This window comes from Tachyglossus aculeatus, chromosome 1, assembly GCF_015852505.1.
Source record: "Tachyglossus aculeatus isolate mTacAcu1 chromosome 1, mTacAcu1.pri, whole genome shotgun sequence".
NCBI classification, from domain to species: domain Eukaryota; kingdom Metazoa; phylum Chordata; class Mammalia; order Monotremata; family Tachyglossidae; genus Tachyglossus; species Tachyglossus aculeatus.
This window is the reverse complement of record NC_052066.1, coordinates 88413450-88433815: the sequence shown is the minus strand read 5'-3', so window position 1 is coordinate 88433815 and position 20366 is coordinate 88413450. Positions and strand designations below refer to the sequence as shown.

At 42.9% G+C, this 20366-nt stretch overlaps 1 protein-coding gene and 1 pseudogene across 4 annotated transcripts in view; one reads left to right on the top strand and one right to left on the bottom strand.

The window, feature by feature from the left end:
• LEKR1 (leucine, glutamate and lysine rich 1) overlaps positions 1-20366 on the top strand; it is a 249753-nt gene that overhangs the window by 204626 nt on the left and 24761 nt on the right. For all 4 annotated transcript variants that reach the window (XM_038747014.1, XM_038747023.1, XM_038747032.1 and 1 more), the window contains 3 exons: positions 7431-7508; positions 7831-8034; positions 14104-14191. In XM_038747014.1, coding sequence (XP_038602942.1) covers positions 7431-7508; positions 7831-8034; positions 14104-14191 — 370 coding nt within the window. The remainder of the gene's footprint in view (positions 1-7430; positions 7509-7830; positions 8035-14103; positions 14192-20366) is intronic.
• On the bottom strand, positions 8085-9765 carry LOC119931074 (annotated as a pseudogene).

Below are 20366 nucleotides of genomic sequence, written 5' to 3'. Positions count from 1 at the left end.
TATTGTTAGTCTATTTGTTTTTAAAATTGTGATCCCTTTGAAAGGTTGTTTCCTGCAGCCTTATAAAGTGTTATCTCTTGTCCTATTTTTAATTATGGCACATTGTGTGCAATTTTTTTTCAAGGACTGTTTGGGGTTAAAAATAAATTGTATTGTATTGGAAAACTGAAAATATCTAGAAATAGAAACCATGGGAGATAAAATTAAGCTAAATTTGATTGAGTGCAAAGACTCCACTCAGGGGTTAGCAACTATTTATGTAATTAGCTTGTCATTATTCTCCCGGGAAAACATTTTCAGATATACTAAATGGAATTGGCCGCAACTGACCACGATGGGAAGATGGTGATAGAATAGAGGCACAGAAAAGAGGAAACAGAGGACATTCTGTTGGGAATTTTGTTTTCTCATATGCTGTCGAGTCGTTTTCGACCCACAGCGACTCCATGGATATATCGCTCCCAGAACACCCCACCTCCATTTGCAATCGTTCTGGAAGTGTATCCATAGAGTTTTCTTAGTAAAAATATGGAAATGGTTTCTTCCATGCCATAAAGTTGAGTCTCTGCCCTCGACTCTCTCCCACGCTGCTGCTGCCCAGTGCAGGTGAGTTTTGACTTGTAGCAGATTGTCTTCCACTCACTAGCCATTGGCCAAACTACGAATGGAATGGACAGGCCCCTGCTTGACTCTCCCTCCCATAGCCGAGACTGGAAGAGGACTAGAAACTCTCCAAGTGTGATTCTGAGATGGGGATTTGGGACTTTTAGAATTTAAGAAATGAAAGAAGCTCAGCCTGCCATCATAACTAGTGTTAAAGTGCACTATGTATATATATATACACATATATATGCTATATACACTATATATAGTATATATACACTATATATACATATATATGTGTATATATATATACATATATACACTATATATATAGTATTTATACGCTATATGTATATATATATACATATATATACACACACTATACTATACACTATAGTCACCATGCCTCGTTCTCGCCTGTCCCGCCGTCGACCCCCAGCCCACGTCCTCCCCCTGGCCTGGAATACCCTCCCTCAGCCCATCTGCCAAGCTAGCTCTCTTCCTCCCTTCAAGGCCCTACTGGGAGCCACCTCCTCCAGGAGGCCTTCCTGGATTCCTTCCTCTCCCCCTCCTCCCCCTCTCCATCCTCCCCGCCTTACCTCCTTCCCTTCCCCACAGCACCTGTATATATGTATACACATTTGTACATATTTATTACTCTATTTATTTTACTTGTACTTATCTATTCTATTTATTTTATTTTGTTGATATGTTTGGTTTTGTTCTCCGTCTCCCCCTTTTAGACTGTGAGCCCACGGTTGGGTAGGGACCGTCTCTATATGTTGCCAACTTGTACTTCCCAAGCGCTTAGTCCAGTGCTCTGCACACAGTAAGCACTCAATAAATACGATTGATTGATTGATTGATTTTGCAAATGCAAAGGTCTCCAGTTTTACCCTAATCTTCCTCTACCTCCCAGCTGTCTTCGACACTGTCCACCACCCCCTTCTCTTGGAAACATCATCATCATCATCAATCGTATTTATTGAGCGCTTACTGTGTGCAGAGCACTGTACTAAGCGCTTGGGAAGTACAAGATGGCAACATATAGAGACAGTCCCTACCCAATAGTGGGCTCACAGTCTAAAAGAAACATCCCAAATAGGCTTCACTGACACTATCCTCTCCTGCTTCTCCTCCTATCTCTCTGTCCGCTCATTCTCGGTCCCTTTGGAGGGCTTCTCCTACTTCCCACCCTCTAAATGTGGGTCGCCTCAAGGCTCAGTTTTGTGTCCCCATCTACTCTCCATCTACACCCACTAACTTGGAGAACTCCTTCGCTCCCACGGCTTCAAGTATCCTATCTGGGGGTGATTCCCAATTTACCCACAGCCTGGCTTAGTAAATAGAGCATGATCCAGGGAGTCAGAAGGAGCCGGGTTTTAATCCCCGCTCTGCCGTATGTCTGCTATGTGACCTTGGGCCAGTCACTTAACTTCTCCGTGCCTCAGTTATCTCATCTGTAAAACTGGGATTAAGACTGGTAGCCCCATGTGGGACAGCTACTACCGCCAACCTAATTAACTTGTATCTAACCCAGTGCTTAGAACAGTGCCTGGTACATAGTAAGTGCTTAACAAATACCATTATTATTATTACTATTATTATTTGATTATAATTATAATAATAATGGTATTTTTATTAAGCGCTTACTATGTGCAAAGCACTGTTCTAAGCGCTGGGGAGTTTACAAGGTGATCAGGTTGTCCCACGTGGGGCTCACAGTCTTCATCCCCATTTTACAGATGAGGTAACTGAGGCACAGAGAAGTGAAGTGACTTGCCCAAAGTCACACAGCTGACAAGTGGCAGAGCCGGGATTTGAACCGATGACCTCTGACTCCAAAGCCCGGGCTCTTTCCACTGAGCCACGCTGCTGATCACTCTCTCCGCAGGTTCACATTTCTTCCTGCCTTCAGGACATCTCTACTTGGGTGTCCCACTGACACCTCAAACATAACATGTCCAAAAAGGAAGTCCTCATCTTCCCATCCAAGCCCTGTCCTCCCTCAGATTTTCCAATCACTGTAGACAGTACCACTATCCTCCCAGTCTCTCAATCCCTTAACCTTGGCATTATCCTCAACTCCTCTCTCTCTTTCAACCCACAGTGGAAAGAGCTTTGGAGCCGGAGGTCACAGGTTCAAATGCCAGCTCTGCAAACTGTCAGCTGTGTGACTTTGGGGAAGTCACTTAACTTCTCTGGGCCTCAGTTACCTAATCTGTAAAATGGGGATTAAAACTGTGAGCTCCACGTGGGACAACCTGATCACCTCCCCAGCGCTTAGAACAGTGCTTGGCACAAAGTAAGCGCTTAACAAATACCGTCATTATTATTATTATATTCAATCTGTGACAAAATCCGGTTGGTTCAACTTTCACATCACTAAAATCCCACCCTTCCTCTCCATCCAAACTGCTACCATGATAGTCCAAACACTTATCCTATCCTACCTTGATTTCTGCCTCAGCCACCTTGCTGACCTCCCTGCCTCCTGTCTCCCCTCATCGCTCAAGAACCTCCAGTGGTTGCCCATCCACTTCTGAATAATAATAATAATAATAATGATGATGATGGTATTTGTTAAGTGCTTACTATGTGCAAAGCACTGTTCTAAGCGCTGGGGAAGTTACAAAGTGATCAGGTTGTCCCACGGGGGGCTCACAGTTTTAATCCCCATTTTCCAGATGAGGTAACTGAGGCCCAGAGAAGTTAAGTGACTTGCCCAAAGTCACACAGCTGGCAGTTGGTGGAGCCGGGATTTGAACCCATGACCTCTGACTCCAAAGCCCTTGCTCTTTCCACTGAGCCACGCTGCTTCTCTGAATCAAACAGCAACTCCTTGCCATTGGCTTAAACACACTCAATCACCCTGCCCCTTCATATCTTGCCTCGCTGTTTTCCGACTACAATCCAGTCCACACACTTCACTCCTCTAACACCAGTAATAATAATAATAATAATGACATTTGTTAAGCGCTTACTATGTGCAAAGCACTGTTCTAAGCGCTGGGGGATACAAGGCGATCAGGTTGTCCCACGTGGGGCTCACAGTCAATCCCCATTTTACAGATGAGATAACTGAGGCTCAGAGAAGTTAAGTGACTTGCCCAAGGTCACACAGCAGATGTGGCGGAGCCGGGATTCGAACCCATGACCTCTGGCTCCAAAGCCCTTGCTCTTCCCACTGAGCCACACTGTTTCAGTGGGTACCAGTCTACCCACTGTATCTCAATCTCATCTACCCCCTCACTGACTCCTTGCCCACATCCCGCCTCTGGCCTGGGCTGTCCTCCTTCCTTCATATCCGATAGATGATCGCTGTCCCCACCTTCAAAACCATATTAAAAGCCCATCTCCTCCAAGAAGCCCTCCTTTGTGCATGGATTTGTATCCTTTTTCTCCTCCCCCTCCCTGCCCCAGCCCCACAGCACTTATGTACCTATCTCTAATTTATATTAATGCCTGTCTCCCCCTCTAGACTATAAACTCACTGTGGGCAAGGAACGTGTCTACCAACTCTGTTCTATTGTACTATCCCAAGTGCTTAGTACAGTGTTCTGCACTCAGGAAACATTCAATAATTCCCCTGTGAGCCCGCTGTTGGGTAGGAACCATCTCTATATGCTGCCAACTTGTACTTCCCAAGTGCTTAGCGTGGCTCAGTGGAAAGAGCCTGGGCTCTGGAGTCAGAGGTCATGGGTTCAAATCCCGGCTCCACCGCCTGTCAGCTGTGTGACTTTGGACAAGTCACTTCACTTCTCTGTGCCTCAGTTCCCACATCTGTAAAATGGGGATTGACTATGAGCACCTCGTGGGACAACCTGATCACCTTATAACCTTCCCAGCACTTAGAACAGTGCTTTGCACATAGTAAGCGCTTAATAAATGACATTATTATTAGTAGTAGTAGTAGTAGTAGTAGTAGTAGTAGTAGTACAGTGCTCTGCACACAGTAAGCGCTCAATAAATACAATTGAAGGAATGAATAAACGTGATTGAGTGAACTGATCGATAAGTACTGTTCTAAGCACTGAGGTACATCCAAGTTCATCAGGTTGGGCCCGGTCCTTGTCCCACACGGGGCTCGCAGTTTAAGTAGGCGGGAGAACAGGGATTGGATCCTCATTTTACAGATGAGGGAACTTAGATTCAGCGAAGTTAAGTACATGGTCACACACTGTGCATACAGTAAGTGCTCAATAAATACGATTGAATGAATGAATGAAAGTGGTGCAACATGGCATAATGGATAGAGCATGGGCCTGGGAGTGAGAAGGTCATGGGTTCTAATCCTGGCTCCACCATTTGTCTGCTGTGTGACCTTGGACAAGTCACTTCACTTCTCTGGGTCTCAGTTACCTCATTGGTAGAATGGGGATTGAGACTGTGTCCCCGCATAGAACAGGGACTGGGTCTGACTCGATTGGCTTGCATCCACCCCAGAACTTAGAACAGTGCCTGGTACATAGTAAGAGCTTGGTACATAGTAAGTGCTTAACAAATACCACAGTTAAGTGGTGGAGCTGGAATTAGAACCCAGGTCCTCTGACTCCCAGCCCGGGCTCTTTCCACTTGGCTACACTGATCTATAAAAGTACACGTGCTACACACATCACACCGATAGACAGGTACACTGGCAGGTATGGACGAACGCACGCACGTACGCACGTGCATGCACGCACACACAGACACACACTCAGGAACACAAAGACAAACACAGAGAAACTTTTCCAGAAAGACTGAGCTGAGCACCAAATCAAAGACTTCCAGGGAAAAATGGACGCTTTGTTCAAAGCAGTGCGGTATACTCAAGATCATAGCACGCACTGTACAGCTTATCTGGATTTGCCAATATTTTCCCAAAGAGTCTGGGTTGCATGATTTAGTACGAACCCCGGAACTTCTGGAGTCTCACTTCTGGCTGTGGAGGTTCTGGGTAAACTCCAGCACTCCCCCCTGCTCTTGTTTCTGGGAAAGATTGGGGAAGGAGCCGTGGATTTTCCTGGATCTAGTCTGTCGCCTCTATACCCTCCCAAGTACTTAGTTCAGGGCTCTGCAAAAAGTAAATGCTCAGTAAATACATTCGATTGATTGATTTGCAAGAACAGCAGACTGGCTTGTTGCTCCTCTAGGCCGTAAGCTTGCTGTGGGCAGGGTCTGTGTCTATCAACTTGGCTATACTGTACTTTCCCAAGCGCTTAATAGAATGCTCTGCACAAAGTAAATGCTCAATAAATACGATTGATTGATTCCTGGGTCACATGGGATTTCCCCTTCTGGGCTGTAAGCTCCTGACTAAGCTCGTTATGGGTAGGAAATGTGTCTGTTTATTGTTATATTATTATAGCGTACTCTCCCAAGTGCTTAGTTCAGTGCTTGGCGCATAGTAAGTGCTCAATAAGTACGACTGAATGAATTGAATGAATGAATGAATTCCTCATCTTTCCCAGTGACCCTCTCCTCCACTCTGTCCCCCCCCAAAGTATCCTGGACAGTCACTCTGTTGAGGGGGGTATTTCTGGGAGAGGGTTCTAGATGGTCCATGACTTTCTCATTAAAGCCCAGATATCAGGACTACCAGATAAAGAATTGTGGTTATTTGTGAAGCACCTACTATGTGCCAAGCACTGGAGTAGATACAAGAGAAGCAGTGTGGCTCAGTGGAAAAAGCACGGGCTTTGGAGTCAGAGCTCGTGGGTTCAAATCCCGGCTCCGCCAATTGCCAGCTGAGTGACTTTGGGCAAGTCACTTCTCTGTGCCTCAGTTACCTCATCTGTAAAATGGGGATTAAGACTGTGAGCCCCCTGTGGGACAACTTGATCACCTTGTAACCTCCCCAGCACTTAAAACAGTGCTTTGCACATATTAAGCACTTAATAAATGCCATAAAAAAATGCATTCAGATACAATCTCTAACCCACACAAGACTCACAGTCTGACGGGGAACAGGTATTGAATCCCCATTTTACAGGTGAGGAAACTGAGGCATGGAGAAGTTAAGCAACTTATTCAAGGTTACCCAGCAGGCACGTGGTAGAGTCAAGATTACCAGTAACCTCCTGGGGGATCAGTACTGCAAATCTGGGCTCTCCAAACATTTTCCTCAGGGAGAGGACACACAAGGCTCTTTAATTGTTTCTTTTTAAAATTTGTATCTTTTTTTCAAAAGAGGTAGTTCAGCAAAGGGACCCTTGGGGCCTAAAATCTGTGAGTACAATGTGAGTTTCTTGTAATAATAATCACAAGTGCTTACCTAGAAATTGCATCATGGTGAGCTCTATTATAGTTGGGGAACTCCGAAATTAAAGACATTGTTTTGTGCGGAGGCAATTAGTGAAATATAATTTGTTAAATGTTTTAAATAGTATTTCTAAAATAGAACACTGACCTCATTATAGATTTTCATCTTTTCACTATTTTTGATGGTATTTATTAAGCACTTACTATGTTCCAGTCACTGTACTGAACTTAGGGGTAGATACAAATTCATCAGGTTGAACATAGTCCCTGTCCTAGGACTCACAGTCTTAATTCCCATTTCACAGATGAAGTAACGGAAATGGAGAGAAGTTAAGTGACTTGGCCAAGGTCACACAAATGCAAGTGGCAGAGCCAGGATTAAAACCCAGTCCTCAAGCTCTTTCCACAAGGCTACATTGCTTCTCATTTTTAAAGCACTTTTATGCAAAGGGGAATTTTTTTTCATTTCAGTAAGTGAAAAGTGAAAAATGGAAAATAATGAAAAATTTGTACTTGTGCAAATTGGATTTAAAATTCTGAGCTTTGATGGAAGCATTATATTCTAACTAACTTTCATATTTTAGGGTTAAATCAAAGGAGATTGCTGAGTGTCAGAGAGAACTTAAAAAACTGGAATTTGAAACCAGAATTTCTGAATCACGGTACACCAGCTATTTATCATTCTATTAATGTTCACTGGACTTTGATTCTACCCTATTTTTCCTGCATTTAGCTTTTCTTTTTAATATTATTGTAGGCATGCTGAACATGATGATGTATTGTCACCTACAACCATACAGTGATATGTCTTCATAGGCCATTAAAAATAATTTAAATTCACATTTTTTTTCAAAGTCTACCGATTTTTAATCTTTGTACAATATAACATTCTGGTGAACAAGGCCCAGTGAATTTGCCATATTTTTTTCAATTTAAAAAATTCACAGCAATTGAGTTTGTAGTTTAATTTATATTCTTTTTTAGACATACTAGAGAACTCAAAGAAAAAGAAGGCACTTTGCTGGTTTGCCAACAAATGTGCAAACAGTTGCAAGAAGAAGTGGCTGAAAAAGAAAGACAACAAGAGAACTTAAAAAGAAGAACCAGCTGCTCAGAAAATGAACTGGAAATGATGAAAGCTCTTCTGAGTCAGACAGAGGAAGAAGTTGTAACTCTGAAAAAAGAGAGGTAAAAAATATAAAACCGATTCCATAAATGAGATGTCCTGGTGGAATATTCTATCGGTTTTTCCTTCCAACTGCTGAGATTCTAGAATGAAATAATTTACAAATAGAGTAGTCAAAATAAGTAACTAAATCTGTCATTGAATTAAACATATACACATAAACGCTGACAATGAATATACATAAATTCATAAGTGCTAGAGGTGGCTGATGGGTTTCATATGATTTAGGTGTTTGGAATTAATTTGAATTAGGCTTGATAGAGAAGGTATGATTTAAGGAGAAAAGTGTGAATGTGGGACAACTGCCATTTCTCGGATTTGGGGATTTATCCAGCTAGAAGAATATTGGTTGTGTGGGTATGGATGTGAGAAAGTTGAGAATGAGGTATTATCAGTTAAGCCATTGAGGTGATCATCATCAATCGTATTTATTGAGTGCTTACTGTGTGCAGAGCACTGTACTAAGCGCTTGGGAAGTGCAAGTTGGCAACATTAAGTCTTCGCTTTGGGCCAAGTGCTGAGGTAACTGCAAGACAATCAGGGTGGACAGAGTCCCTATCCTACACAGGCCTCACAGTATAATGATGATTATGGTATTTGTTCATTCATTCATTCATTCATTCGTATTTATTGAGCGCTTACTGTGTGCAGAGCACTGTACTAAGCGCTTGGGAAGTACAAGTTGGCAACATATAGAGACGGTCCCTACCCAACAGTGGGCTCACAGTCTAGAAGGGGGAGACAGAGAACAAAACAAAACATATCAGCAAAATAAAATAAATAGAATGGATAAGTACAAGTAAAATAAATAAATAGAGTAATAAATACGTACAAATGTGTATACATATATACAGGTGCTGTGAGGAAGGGAAGGAGGTAAGGCGGGGGGGATGGAAAGGGGGAGGAGGGGGAGAGGAAGGAGGGGGCTCAGTCTGGGAAGGCCTCCTGGAGGAGGTGAGCTCTCAGTAGGGCTTCGAAGGGAGGAAGAGAGCTAGCTTGGCGGATGGGCAGAGGGAGGGCATTCCAGGCCGGGGGAGGACGTGGGCCGGGGGTCGATGGCGGGACAGGCGAGAGCGAGGTACGGTGAGGAGATGAGCGGAGGGTGCGGGCTGGGCAGCTTCAGTGAATTTGCTTGCATGCAAAACTTTATTCTTCAAGTCCTTAAAAAAATGAAAGGTCTGGATTTTAACTCCATCAATTTTGGGAAAGAGTATGGCAAAACCTGCTTCCCCATCTTCTACTTCTTGAGGTCGATTGCTACCTGACCCCACTGGAGTAACTACGATTCCAGGGGTCACCATCCCGAGACCCTGGCATCTTTTTGGCAACAACTTCTCCAGTGCCATTGCTGTTTCTTTTTCTTGCTTTCTTCTGACCATGACTTTCTTCCCATCCACTGAAAGTATCAGCATCAGCCATATAGAGAACGGTTTGGGGGCAGTACAGGCACCTTCTCCGGCTCCTGGCAAAGGAGTGGAGGAGGGAGTGGACGTGGGCGTGGGCGGGATGGGTGCTGGCCACCCAGGCGATTGTCTGCTGGGGCACCGCGCACACTCCCACCACAGGTGACACATGCCCGCCGCCCACAGCAGTGCCTTGGTGGGCAGGAAGGTGAAGATCCGCTCCACCACCTCGGCCAGGTTGCTCAGGATGAAGGCACTTCGGGAGTCCATGGAGGGGATGGAAGGGATGGGGGGGCCGCCGCCACCACCACCGTCATCCACCGGCTCCATTTGTGCCAAGCACTGTTCTAAAAGCTGGGGAAGGTACAAGGTAATCAGGTTGTTCCACGGTTCACAGTCTTAATCCCCATTTTACACATGAGGGAACTGAGGCACAGAGAAGAGATGTGACTTGCCCAAAATCACACAGCTGACAAGCGGTGGAGCCGGGATTAGAACCCATGACCTCTGACGCCCAAGCCCGGGCTCTTCCCATTAAGCCATGTTGCTTCTCTGGGCCACTCAGTATAAGTGGTTCTCCCATTTGCATTTTTTTTCTTTTTAATGTAATCTTGGTCTATTATTACAAGACAAAATTATAAAGTAATCAAGATCTAAAATGAGATGTTCTCAGATCAATCGATCAATCGTATTTATTGAGCGCTTACTGTGTGCAGAGCACTGTACTAAGCGCTTGGGAGGTACACGTTGGCAACATATAGAGACAGTCCCTACCCAACAGTGGGCTCACAGTCTAGAAGGGGGAGACGGAGAACAAAACCAAACATATTAACAAAATAAAATAGAATAGATATGTACAAGTAAAATAAATAAATAGAGTAATAAATATGTACAAACATATATACATGTGCTATGGGGAAGGGAAGGAGGTAAGACAGGGGGTTGGAGAGGGGGACAAGGGGGAGAGGAAGAAGCAGCAGAGAAGTGGCGGAGCCAGGATTAGAACCCAGGTCCTTCTGACTCCCAAGCCCGTGCTCTACCCACTAAGCCTCAAGTCTCGTGTTAAGAAAGCAGCTTAGAATTCAGGAGCAGAAGAATTTTCCCAAAATGCTGCCCTAATTTGTAAATGGGTGCAGACCCGGTGGGGACTCCAGTCCAGAACTATTCCCATCTGGAATAATCAGGTGACTAGCCCTGTAAAATTGCAGTTGCATGCACGTCCCTCTTTAAAGTGATCCCGGAGTGCTTTTCCTGGAAAGCCGTGTGGGGATAGGGAAAAGGGATGAAGTGAGGAGGGCACCCAAGCTCAGATCTATCTGGTAACAGTTCTAATGAAGGCACATTGCCTAAATTCTTATTCGTTCATTGTTGAGTGCTTACTGTGTGCAGAGCACTGTTCTGAGCACTTGGGAAAGTACAATACACCAATAAACAGTACGAACTGCCTTTAAAAAGGTTTGCAGCAAAAGAGCATCACGAGGACCAACTTGTGAAGTAGAATGCTCCTGTTTGGCATGTATGCTAAGACATTTTGCTGGCTGCTAAATCTTGAAGTATTGCTTAGTAAATTAAGACAATTTCCTATTGAATGCAATTATGTTTGCCTGTTTATATAAAATTAGATTATTATTTTTCTTTTTTAGTTGAATCATTTGAAACTATAGAAATTTAATCTTTTTAAAACATTCTGTCGATTGAAACTCTCCAGATTCGATAGATTAAAGAATGTGACTCATGCTGTAACTACAGAACCTTGGGAGGGACTTTTAAAAGTGATTTTTAGACTTGCCCCATGGTGGTGTTTGCTTCCCAGGAATGAGCAAAGTCCTCGGTGTAAAAAAAAATCCCTTATCCCTTCACCAAGTTTTGCAGACTGAGGAGCACTAATACTACCAACTGTGGTATTTGTTAAGAGCTTACTATGTGCCAAGCCCTGGGGTAGATGCAAATTCATCAGGTTAGACATAGTTCTTGTCCCACACGGGGCTCACAGTCAGTGGAAAGAGCCCAGGCTTGAGAGTCAGAGATCATGGGTTCAAATCCCGGCTCCGCCACTTGTCAGCTGTGTGACCTTGGGCAAGCCACTTAACATCTCTGGGCCTCAGTTACCTCATCTGTAAAATGGGGATTAAGACTGTGAGCCCCACGTGGGACAACCGGATCACCTTGTATAGCCCCCAACACTTAGAATAGTACTTCGCACATAGTAAGCACTTAACAAATACCATTATTATTATTATTATAAGGGAGGGAGAACAGATATTTAATCCAATTTTTCAGAAGAGGAAACTGAATCAAAGAGAAGTAAAGTGACTTGCCCCAGGTCACAGCACGGGCAAATGGCAGAGCCGGGATTAAAACCCAGATCCTCTGATTTCCAGTCCTGGGTGCCTCCCATTAGAACATGCTGCTTCCCTTGCTGCTGTGGTGGAGTGATTGGGTGGAAATTGCTGGGCCTGGCAATTTCTGGACAAGCGGGCTTATGTTACATCGCACATGTTGTGCAGGGCATGCAGCAGAACATAAAGATGTCATTCCCACCATTTTGTGGAAGTTGCTTTAGAGAATGTCTCCTGGTGCAGGGGAGGGCAGGATGTAGGGCGTTCTCCAATCAATCAGTGCTATTGATTGAACGCTTACTGTGTGCCGAACAGTATGAGAAGCAGCGTGGCTCAGTGGAAAGAGCCCGGGCTTTGGAGTCAGAGGTCATGGGTTCAAACCCCAGCTCCGCCAATTGTCAGCTAAGTGACTTTGGGCAAGTCACTTCACTTCTCTGTGCCTCAGTTACCTCACCTGTAAAATGGGGATGAAGACTGTGAGCCCCATGTGGGACAACCTGATCACCTTGTAACCACCCCAGTGCTTAGAACAGTGCTTTGCACATAGTAAGCACTTAATAAATGCCATTATCATCATCATTATTATTATTATTATGAAGCGCTAGGGAGAGTACAGTATTATGAAGCTTGCAGTTTAGAAGGGGAGATAGACATTAATATAAATGAATAAATTATGGATATTTACATAACTGCTGTGGGGCTGAGGGTGGGGTGAATATCAAGTGATTAAACGGTACAGTTCCCGGTGCACAGGCGATGCAGAAGGGAGAGGGAGTTGGTGAAAAGAGGGCTTAGTCAGGGAAGGCCTCTTGGAGGAGGTGTGGTTTTAAGGTGGGTAGAGTGGGGTGGTCTGTCGGTTTTGAAAGGGGAGGGAGTTCCAGGCCACAGGGAGCACTTGGGCAAAGAGAACCGTGCCAAGATAGATGAGATTGGGGTACAGCGTGTAGACTTGCCTCTCACTTGCTCCAGAGCATTTGCATTACCTTCCCTGGTTCTTGTTGACACAAATGCTGATTTGAGCTGTGAAACTCAGTTTCCCGACCCCCAAAGTGGAGGGAGTCTGGGCATTTGAACAAGAATTATCAGTCACAAAGGCATCCCCAGCAGACAGAGGAAAGACCAGCTGAAAATAAACTCTCCGCCACAAAACCAAATTTTTGGCAACATAAAAGAATCATTTGCCAAAGTTTTGGGAGACCACCCCTCTACCTTCTTTTTACAGAGAGATGCTGTCCAAGGATTGATTTATGATGAGCCAGTAGTAAATCGTACTGTTATGCGACCTCAGAAAATGAATTTCCTCTCTTCATTCAGTTGACTCAAAATGACCAATAACATGGACTTGTTTTTGAAACTAGAAATAACAGCACCAGGTGTTCAAGGCAAATCATTTTCACAAATGCTATTCATCCATATTCTACTTATCAGTGACCTACTGGTAACTACAAAGCCAAAGGAACCACAGTACATGAAAAGACAGACTGAGCAATACAGCATCCAATGCCTGGTTTCATTTGATCGCACATTTCCATTTGTTTTATTTTTGTTAGAGAATGATGAAAGTAGAAATGCACAGTGGTGTTCTGAGTCACAATTTAAATCATGATTAAGTACAGTCATATTTGGATGACACCATATATAATTATAATGATAATGGTATTTTTCATTCAATCATATTTATTGAGCGTTTACTACAAGCAAAGCACTGTAATAAGCACTTGTGAGTACAATACAACAACGAACAGACACATTCCCTGCCCACAGTGAGTTCACAGTCTAGAGGGGGAACAGACATGAATCTACACACATGAATTTATTAATTGTTAAGCACTTACTATGTTCCAAGCACTGTTCTAAGCACTGACATAGATACCAGGCAGTCAGATTGGACGTCTCACATGGGGTTCACAGTTCTAATCCCCATTTTACAGATGTGGCAGCTGAGGCACGGAAAAAGTAAGTCACTTGCCCATGGTCACATGGCAGACAAGTGGCAGAGCCAGAATTAGAACCCAGGTTCTTTAGACCCCCAGGTCTGTGCTCTATCCATTAGGCCACACTGCTTCCTAACCATGTCAACTCAAATATTAAACTTAATATTAAAATTCATATTAAATATCAAATACCTGAATATTGAAATATTAAGGCTGAGTGTGGTCTGAGAAAAGACTCACTGAAATGTTTTCTGAACTGAGTTAGCAAAATTTGTTAAAGTTTGTTAAATGACATTTGGCAGACGTACCAATATTGCTATAACATTAGATAATATTGTTGATGTTATTATCCAGTTAAAGTATTTTGATTTATTTATGGAATCTGTGATTTTTAGGGAGATGCTGCTCATTTCTCATCAGAACAGAATTGAAGAGCTACGGGATAACTTCTCACAGAAGATGATTTATGACTGTAGGGAGAAGGTAAGCGCTTCTCCTAAGCACAGCTTATTTGTTTTCTCTCAATATATTCATTGGCCAGAAGGATGAATCCAGGGCCAGATTGCTTTGCTTCTGTGCACAATTTTAATCTCTTCCTAAATTTCACTAGTCCAAGTGTATTTATAATACTTATGTCTTCTTATAATGTAGAATAAATAAGACATCTTAAAGATCAGAAATGGATCCCTGAAAATCTAGGAGGTTGCTTGGTACTTGACTCAACTAAATCCTTCCCGCTAAAATGGGTATGGCCATATCAGTAGAATGTGTTGTTAAAGTAGAGAAAATAAGATTTAAAACAGGTAAAATGGACAGTTAATTAAGCAGTACATTTTGCAACAAATCTCTCTTCTACTATGGGAAGATGTGAGAACAAAAAAAAAACTTATGAAAAACAAGACGATCATTGAAAAATGAGCTGCAGTTTATTTTTTAAAGTAAAATTTGGGTATTTGTTAAGTGCTTACTATGTGCCAAACATGTCTACCAACCATCCTGGCACAATAAAAACTGATTGATATTAGTTTCTTGACAATTATAAACCCAGAAAATCTCCCCTTCTAAGGTAATACGATGGATTAATACGGAAAAATAGATTGATATGGTGTAGCAATTTTCCCCTTCCCAATTACTTATCATTGAATTCATCAGTATTATACTCTATAAACAAGATCATTAAACATCACTAGACAGTCAATCATTCATATTTATTGAGTGCCTAATTTGTGCAGATCAATGGACTAAGTGCTTGGGAGAGTACAAAATAACAGAGTTAATAAACATGTTTTCTGCCCTCCTGCTTACAGTCAATCAATGATATTTGAGCACTTATTGTGTACACAGCCCTGTACTAAGCTCTTGGGAGAAAATAACTGAGCTGTTTTGTTTTGTTGTTTGTCTCCCCCCTTCTAGACTGTGAGCCTGCTGTTGGGTAGGGACCGTCTCTATATGTTGCCTACTTGTATTTTCCAAGAGCTTAGTACAGTGCTCTGCACATAGTAAGCGCTCAATAAATACGATTGAATGAATGAATGAATGAATCCCTCCCCTCAACAAGTTTACAGTTTAGCAGGGGAGATAGCCATTAACATGAATTCCATGTAGGGGAAGAAACCGAGTATAAGGATATGTATATAATTGCAGTGCAAGCCGAGTGCTTGGCTACTAAGCTACCTTGCTTCTAAATAAAAGTTATTAAATGAATGAATGAAAGAACTAGCAGTATACATCAAAACTGTCTACACTATAAATAATCTATGGTCATCCCCATTTTAATACTCTTTTAGAGCTCTTTCTCACTATTGAACTTTAATGCCAGTATCATTAACACACTCATTTCTAGATCATGCTACAACTTTACTTTGGCCTAAACACCTCTCTTTCCCTCCCTTTGAAGTATTTTGACCCACCTGATAGGTTGAAGTTTGTTCCATTTTTGCAGTACAGCACAGATTATGACAATGGTACTTTACTGAATAGAAATAACACTGTGAAATTAAGAATTGCTGCTGCGTGTAAGAAAAAAATTTGCTTTTGAAATAATTTGTATTGGTATATATTTCCTGTGCTACTTGATCATATGCTTATCACTTTGAAAATATATTGTTTTAGCCAAATGTTTTGGATCTTGGTTACCCAATAATAATTATTTGTTGTATTGAGTACTTACTGTGCGCCGCCTGCTGTGCTAAGTACTGGGGTAGGTAAAATGTAAACAGATCAGAAACAATCCCTACTCCTGATGGGGCTCACAGTATAAGGGAATTTATGTACTTTATTTTATGAATTCACTTTTTACACAATTTGCTAAGGAAGTTATATCTCACGTAGCCCTTTTTCACTTACCATTTTTTCTTGGAACGAACTGAGAGCACTAGCCAAGATATACTATGTGTGTGTGTGTAAAATTATTATTAACCACACCGCTCACTTGGGTAAATGATGATTTGTGTATTTTCCTACTGAAAAAGTCAATCAATCAATCGTATCCTTTTACTTGTTTGCTTCCCCTCTATGGAATTTATTTTAATGACTATCTCCCCTGCTAAATTGTAAACTTGTTGAGGGGAGGGATCAGGTATGATAGCTCAGTTATTTTCTCCCAAGAGCTTACTACAGTGCTGTGTACACAATAAGTGCTCAAATATTGATTGACTGACTGTAAGCTCTTTGAGGGTAGAAAACATGTCTATTATCTCTGTTATTTTATACTCTCCTAAGTGATTAGTACATTGCTCTGCACAAACTAAGCACTCAAACAATATTTGAGTGCTTACTGTGTGTAGAGTACTGTATGAAGTGTTTGGGAGAGTACAAAATAACAGAGTTGGTAGACACCTTCAAGATGATGAGTGCTATTCATGTACAAATATGAATCCTACTGATACGAGTCAATCAGTTGTATTTATTGTCAGTCAGTCATATTTATTGTGCACCTATCATGTGCAGAACACTGTATTAAACGCTTGGGAGAATATAACAATAAACAGACACATTCCCTGCCTCAACGAGCTTGCAGTCTAGAGTGGGAGACAGACATTAATATAAATACATGATATAAAATATAAATAACAGTCATATTTCTTGGACCTTTTGATTAGAATTGTTAGCACCATATCATATACGCATCATAGCTTGTTGTGGGCAGGGAACATGTATACCCACTCTTACAGTGTACCCTCTTAAGTTGTTAGTACAGTTATCTGCAACATTAACTGCTTAATAAAAAGGATTGATTGATTGATTGATATACATTATAGAATGATCCCTGTGGTGATTTTGAGAAGTTGGAAAAAACTTGGTCTTTCAAGTACTTTTGTTCTGAATGGAATTCCTAATACCTTAGTCATATGTCTCTACCACGTCTTCTTGTAGCAGTAATGTTCTCAACCAGACCTCTTAAATTTTTAGTTAAATACTTGCTATGTGATAAGTACGGTGCTAAATGCTGAGGTAAATATAGTAGAATTGTAAACTTGTTGAGGGGAGGGATCAGGTATGATAGTTCAGTTATTTTCTCCCAAGAGCTTAGTAAAGTGCTGTATACACAATACGTGCTCAAATATTGATTGACTGACTGTAAGCTCATTGATGGCAGAAAACAGGTCTATCTCTGTTATTTTATACTCTCCCAAGCGCTTAGTACAATCCTCTGCACACCATAAGCACTCAAATAAGTTGAGTGCTTACTTAGCACATAGTAAGTACTCAATACAATACTCCACCAATTGTCAGCTGTGTGACTGGGCAAGTCACTTAACTTCTCTGTGCCTCAATTACCTTATCTGAAAAATGGGGGTTAAGACTGTGAGCCCCCCATGGAACAACCTGATCACCTTGTAACCTCCCCAGTGCTTAGAACAGTGCTTTGCACATAGTAAGCACTTAATGTTATTATTATTATTATTATTATTATTATTATTATTATTATCAGATCTGAGGCAGTTCCTGCCCAACACAGAACTCAAAGTCTAAAGAGGCTGGATGAATAGGCATTTTATCCCCATTTTATAGATGCATTAAGTGACTTGCCTATGGTCACACCGCAGGCAAGTGACAGAGTTGGGACTAGTAGTAATAAGAGCATTTATTAAGTGCCTACTTGGGTGCAGAGCACTGGGAAAAATACTTACATGAGAGTTAGTCATGGACTCAGGCCCTTCAGCGATCTCACAGTTTAAAAAGAAGGTGGGGAAGTGTTTGGCAACAGATTCAGTAGAATTAATCAGTCATATTTTTGAGCACTTACTGTGAGCAGAGCACTGTACTTCGCACTTGGGAGAGTACAATATAATGATATAACAGACACATTCCTTGCCCTGAAATAATATAAGTTCAAAGCAAGATAAAAGACGAAGTTTGAGATCCAGCAAGTCTGGTGCTGCCACCCAAGTCTTCAAGAAAGCAGCCACATGAAAAACTTCCTAAAGTTCTAAAATTTGCCAGTTTTCTGCACTTCTGCTGCTTCAATCCCCATAGCCCTGCCTGCACAGGGCAAAGCAGCAGCGGGGCCCTTAGTGTCACCATGGGAGGGTGGCAGGCAGGGTATTACCAGAGCTTTTGCTCTCCCAACTCCCGGCTCCGTGCCTCTCCTTTTAGACTGTGTTGCCTTCATTGTTACCCTCCCTCTTTAATGCCTTAGTGTCCCTCAGCTCCTGAGGAATAAGAGTGCAGCATAGTCTTTATTGGACTCTGAGCCCTGTAAAATGTCTTGAAGTGCAATCACAAGCCATAGGCCCCATGCGAGGATCCAGTTGAATAGCAATCACTTAGTGGTATTTATTGAGTCTCACTGTATACAGGGTACTATCCCGAGAGCATCATCCTTCCTGTCTCACAAGCCCCTAACGTTGGCTTTAGCCTTGACTCCTGTCTCCCATTCAACCCAAATATTCTATCCATCTCTAAATCTTGTCGGTCCCACCTTCACAACATTCCTAAAATAGTCTCTTTCCTCTCCATCCAAACTGCTACCACGTTAATACAGTCACTCATCCTATCCTGCCTGGATTACTGCATCAGCCTCTTTGCTGACTTCCCAGTTTCCTATCTCTCCCCACTCCAGTTCACACTTCACTCTGCTGCCCAGATCATTTTTCTACAAAAACATTCAGGGTGCATCACCCTGGTCCTCAAAATACCCCAGTAGTTGCGCATTCACCTTAGCATTGAGCAAAAACTCCCCACCATTGGCTTTAAAGCACTCCATCACCTTGCCCCCTCCTACCTCACCTTGCTACTCTCCTGCACTTCACTCCTCTAGTGCTAACCTTCTCACTGTGCCTCGCTCTCATCTATCTAGTCGCCGACCCCTGACCCACGTCCTTTCTCTGGCTTGGAACACCCTCCCTCCTCAAATCCAGCGGACAATTACTCTCCCCGCCCTTCAAAGCCTTATTGAAGGCACATCTCCAAGAGGTCTTCCCAGACTAGACCCCTCCTCTCCTCTTCTCCCACTCCCTTCTGCATCACCCTGACTTCCTTTCTTTGTTCTTCCCTCCTCCCAGCCCCACAGCACTTATGCACATATTTGTAATTTATTTATTTGTATAATGTCTGTTTTCCCCCTCTAGACTGTAAGCTCGTGGGCAGGGAATGTGTCTGCTTATTGTTGTATTGTACTTTCCCAAGCACTTAGTACAGTGCTCTGCACACAGTAAGCACTCAATAAATATGACTGAATGAAGGAATGAGAGCTTGGGGGAGTATTCATAGAGCTAGCATAAACTAGAGGGAAGTGACCCAGGCAGAAAGAAAATGAAGTAGGGGAGGTCTACTGGAGGAGATGAGATTTGAGAAGATGGGGAGATCTGTGGTTTGGCAGCAGGAGTAAAAGTAAAAACAGGCTCATTCTGAGATGGGGCCAGAGGCCATGGGATTTAGAGAAGGAAGCCATGGCTGTTAAGGTAACAAGGGAAGGTATTTAACGAGCACTGTGGTAGAGATGACAGCAGTGATAGCCTCCCCAACTCCCTCCACATTCATTCATTCAATCGTATTTATTGAGTGCTTACTGTGTGCAGAGCACTGTATTAAGTGCTTGGAAAAGTACGATATAGCAATAAATAGTGACACTCCCTGCCCACAGTGAGCTTACAGTCGAAGGGGAAGGGAGACAGACATAAATACAAATAAATAAAATTACAGATATGTACATATGTGCTGTGGGGCTGGGAGCAGGGAAGAGCAGCCTGGGGAGGATGGTGGGATACTGCAGTTTGGGTCCCCCTGGATCCTGCTGGGCAAAAGAAAGGAAAAGAGTAGAGCAGGGCCGGCTTCCTCCCTCCCTCCCTCCTGCCATCCCACTCTTCCCTCAGGAATGGTCCTTGTACCCTCTGCTCCCTCATTCAAACTGGAACAGGCTCAGCCGTGTTTATTTTCTCACTGTTTGGGCCCTTTCTGGCTCACTTCCACCCCTGTCTGGGAAGGAGTTGTAGAGGGAGGGACTTTGGGTGGAAGCAAAGTGGGAGCAAGAGGTCAACTGCAGTGAGTGGGTTAGAAATGAATAAGAGGAACGAAAAGGGTGAGCTGGAGTGCAGTGGGAGGTGAGCGTGGTTTAGTGGAGGAGGAAGAGAGGTGATGGAGTTTCTGCTTGATGCAGAGGGAAATGGAAGCCAGGCCTGTGGTCACATGGCATTGAGGGGAAAGTAATGGTTTT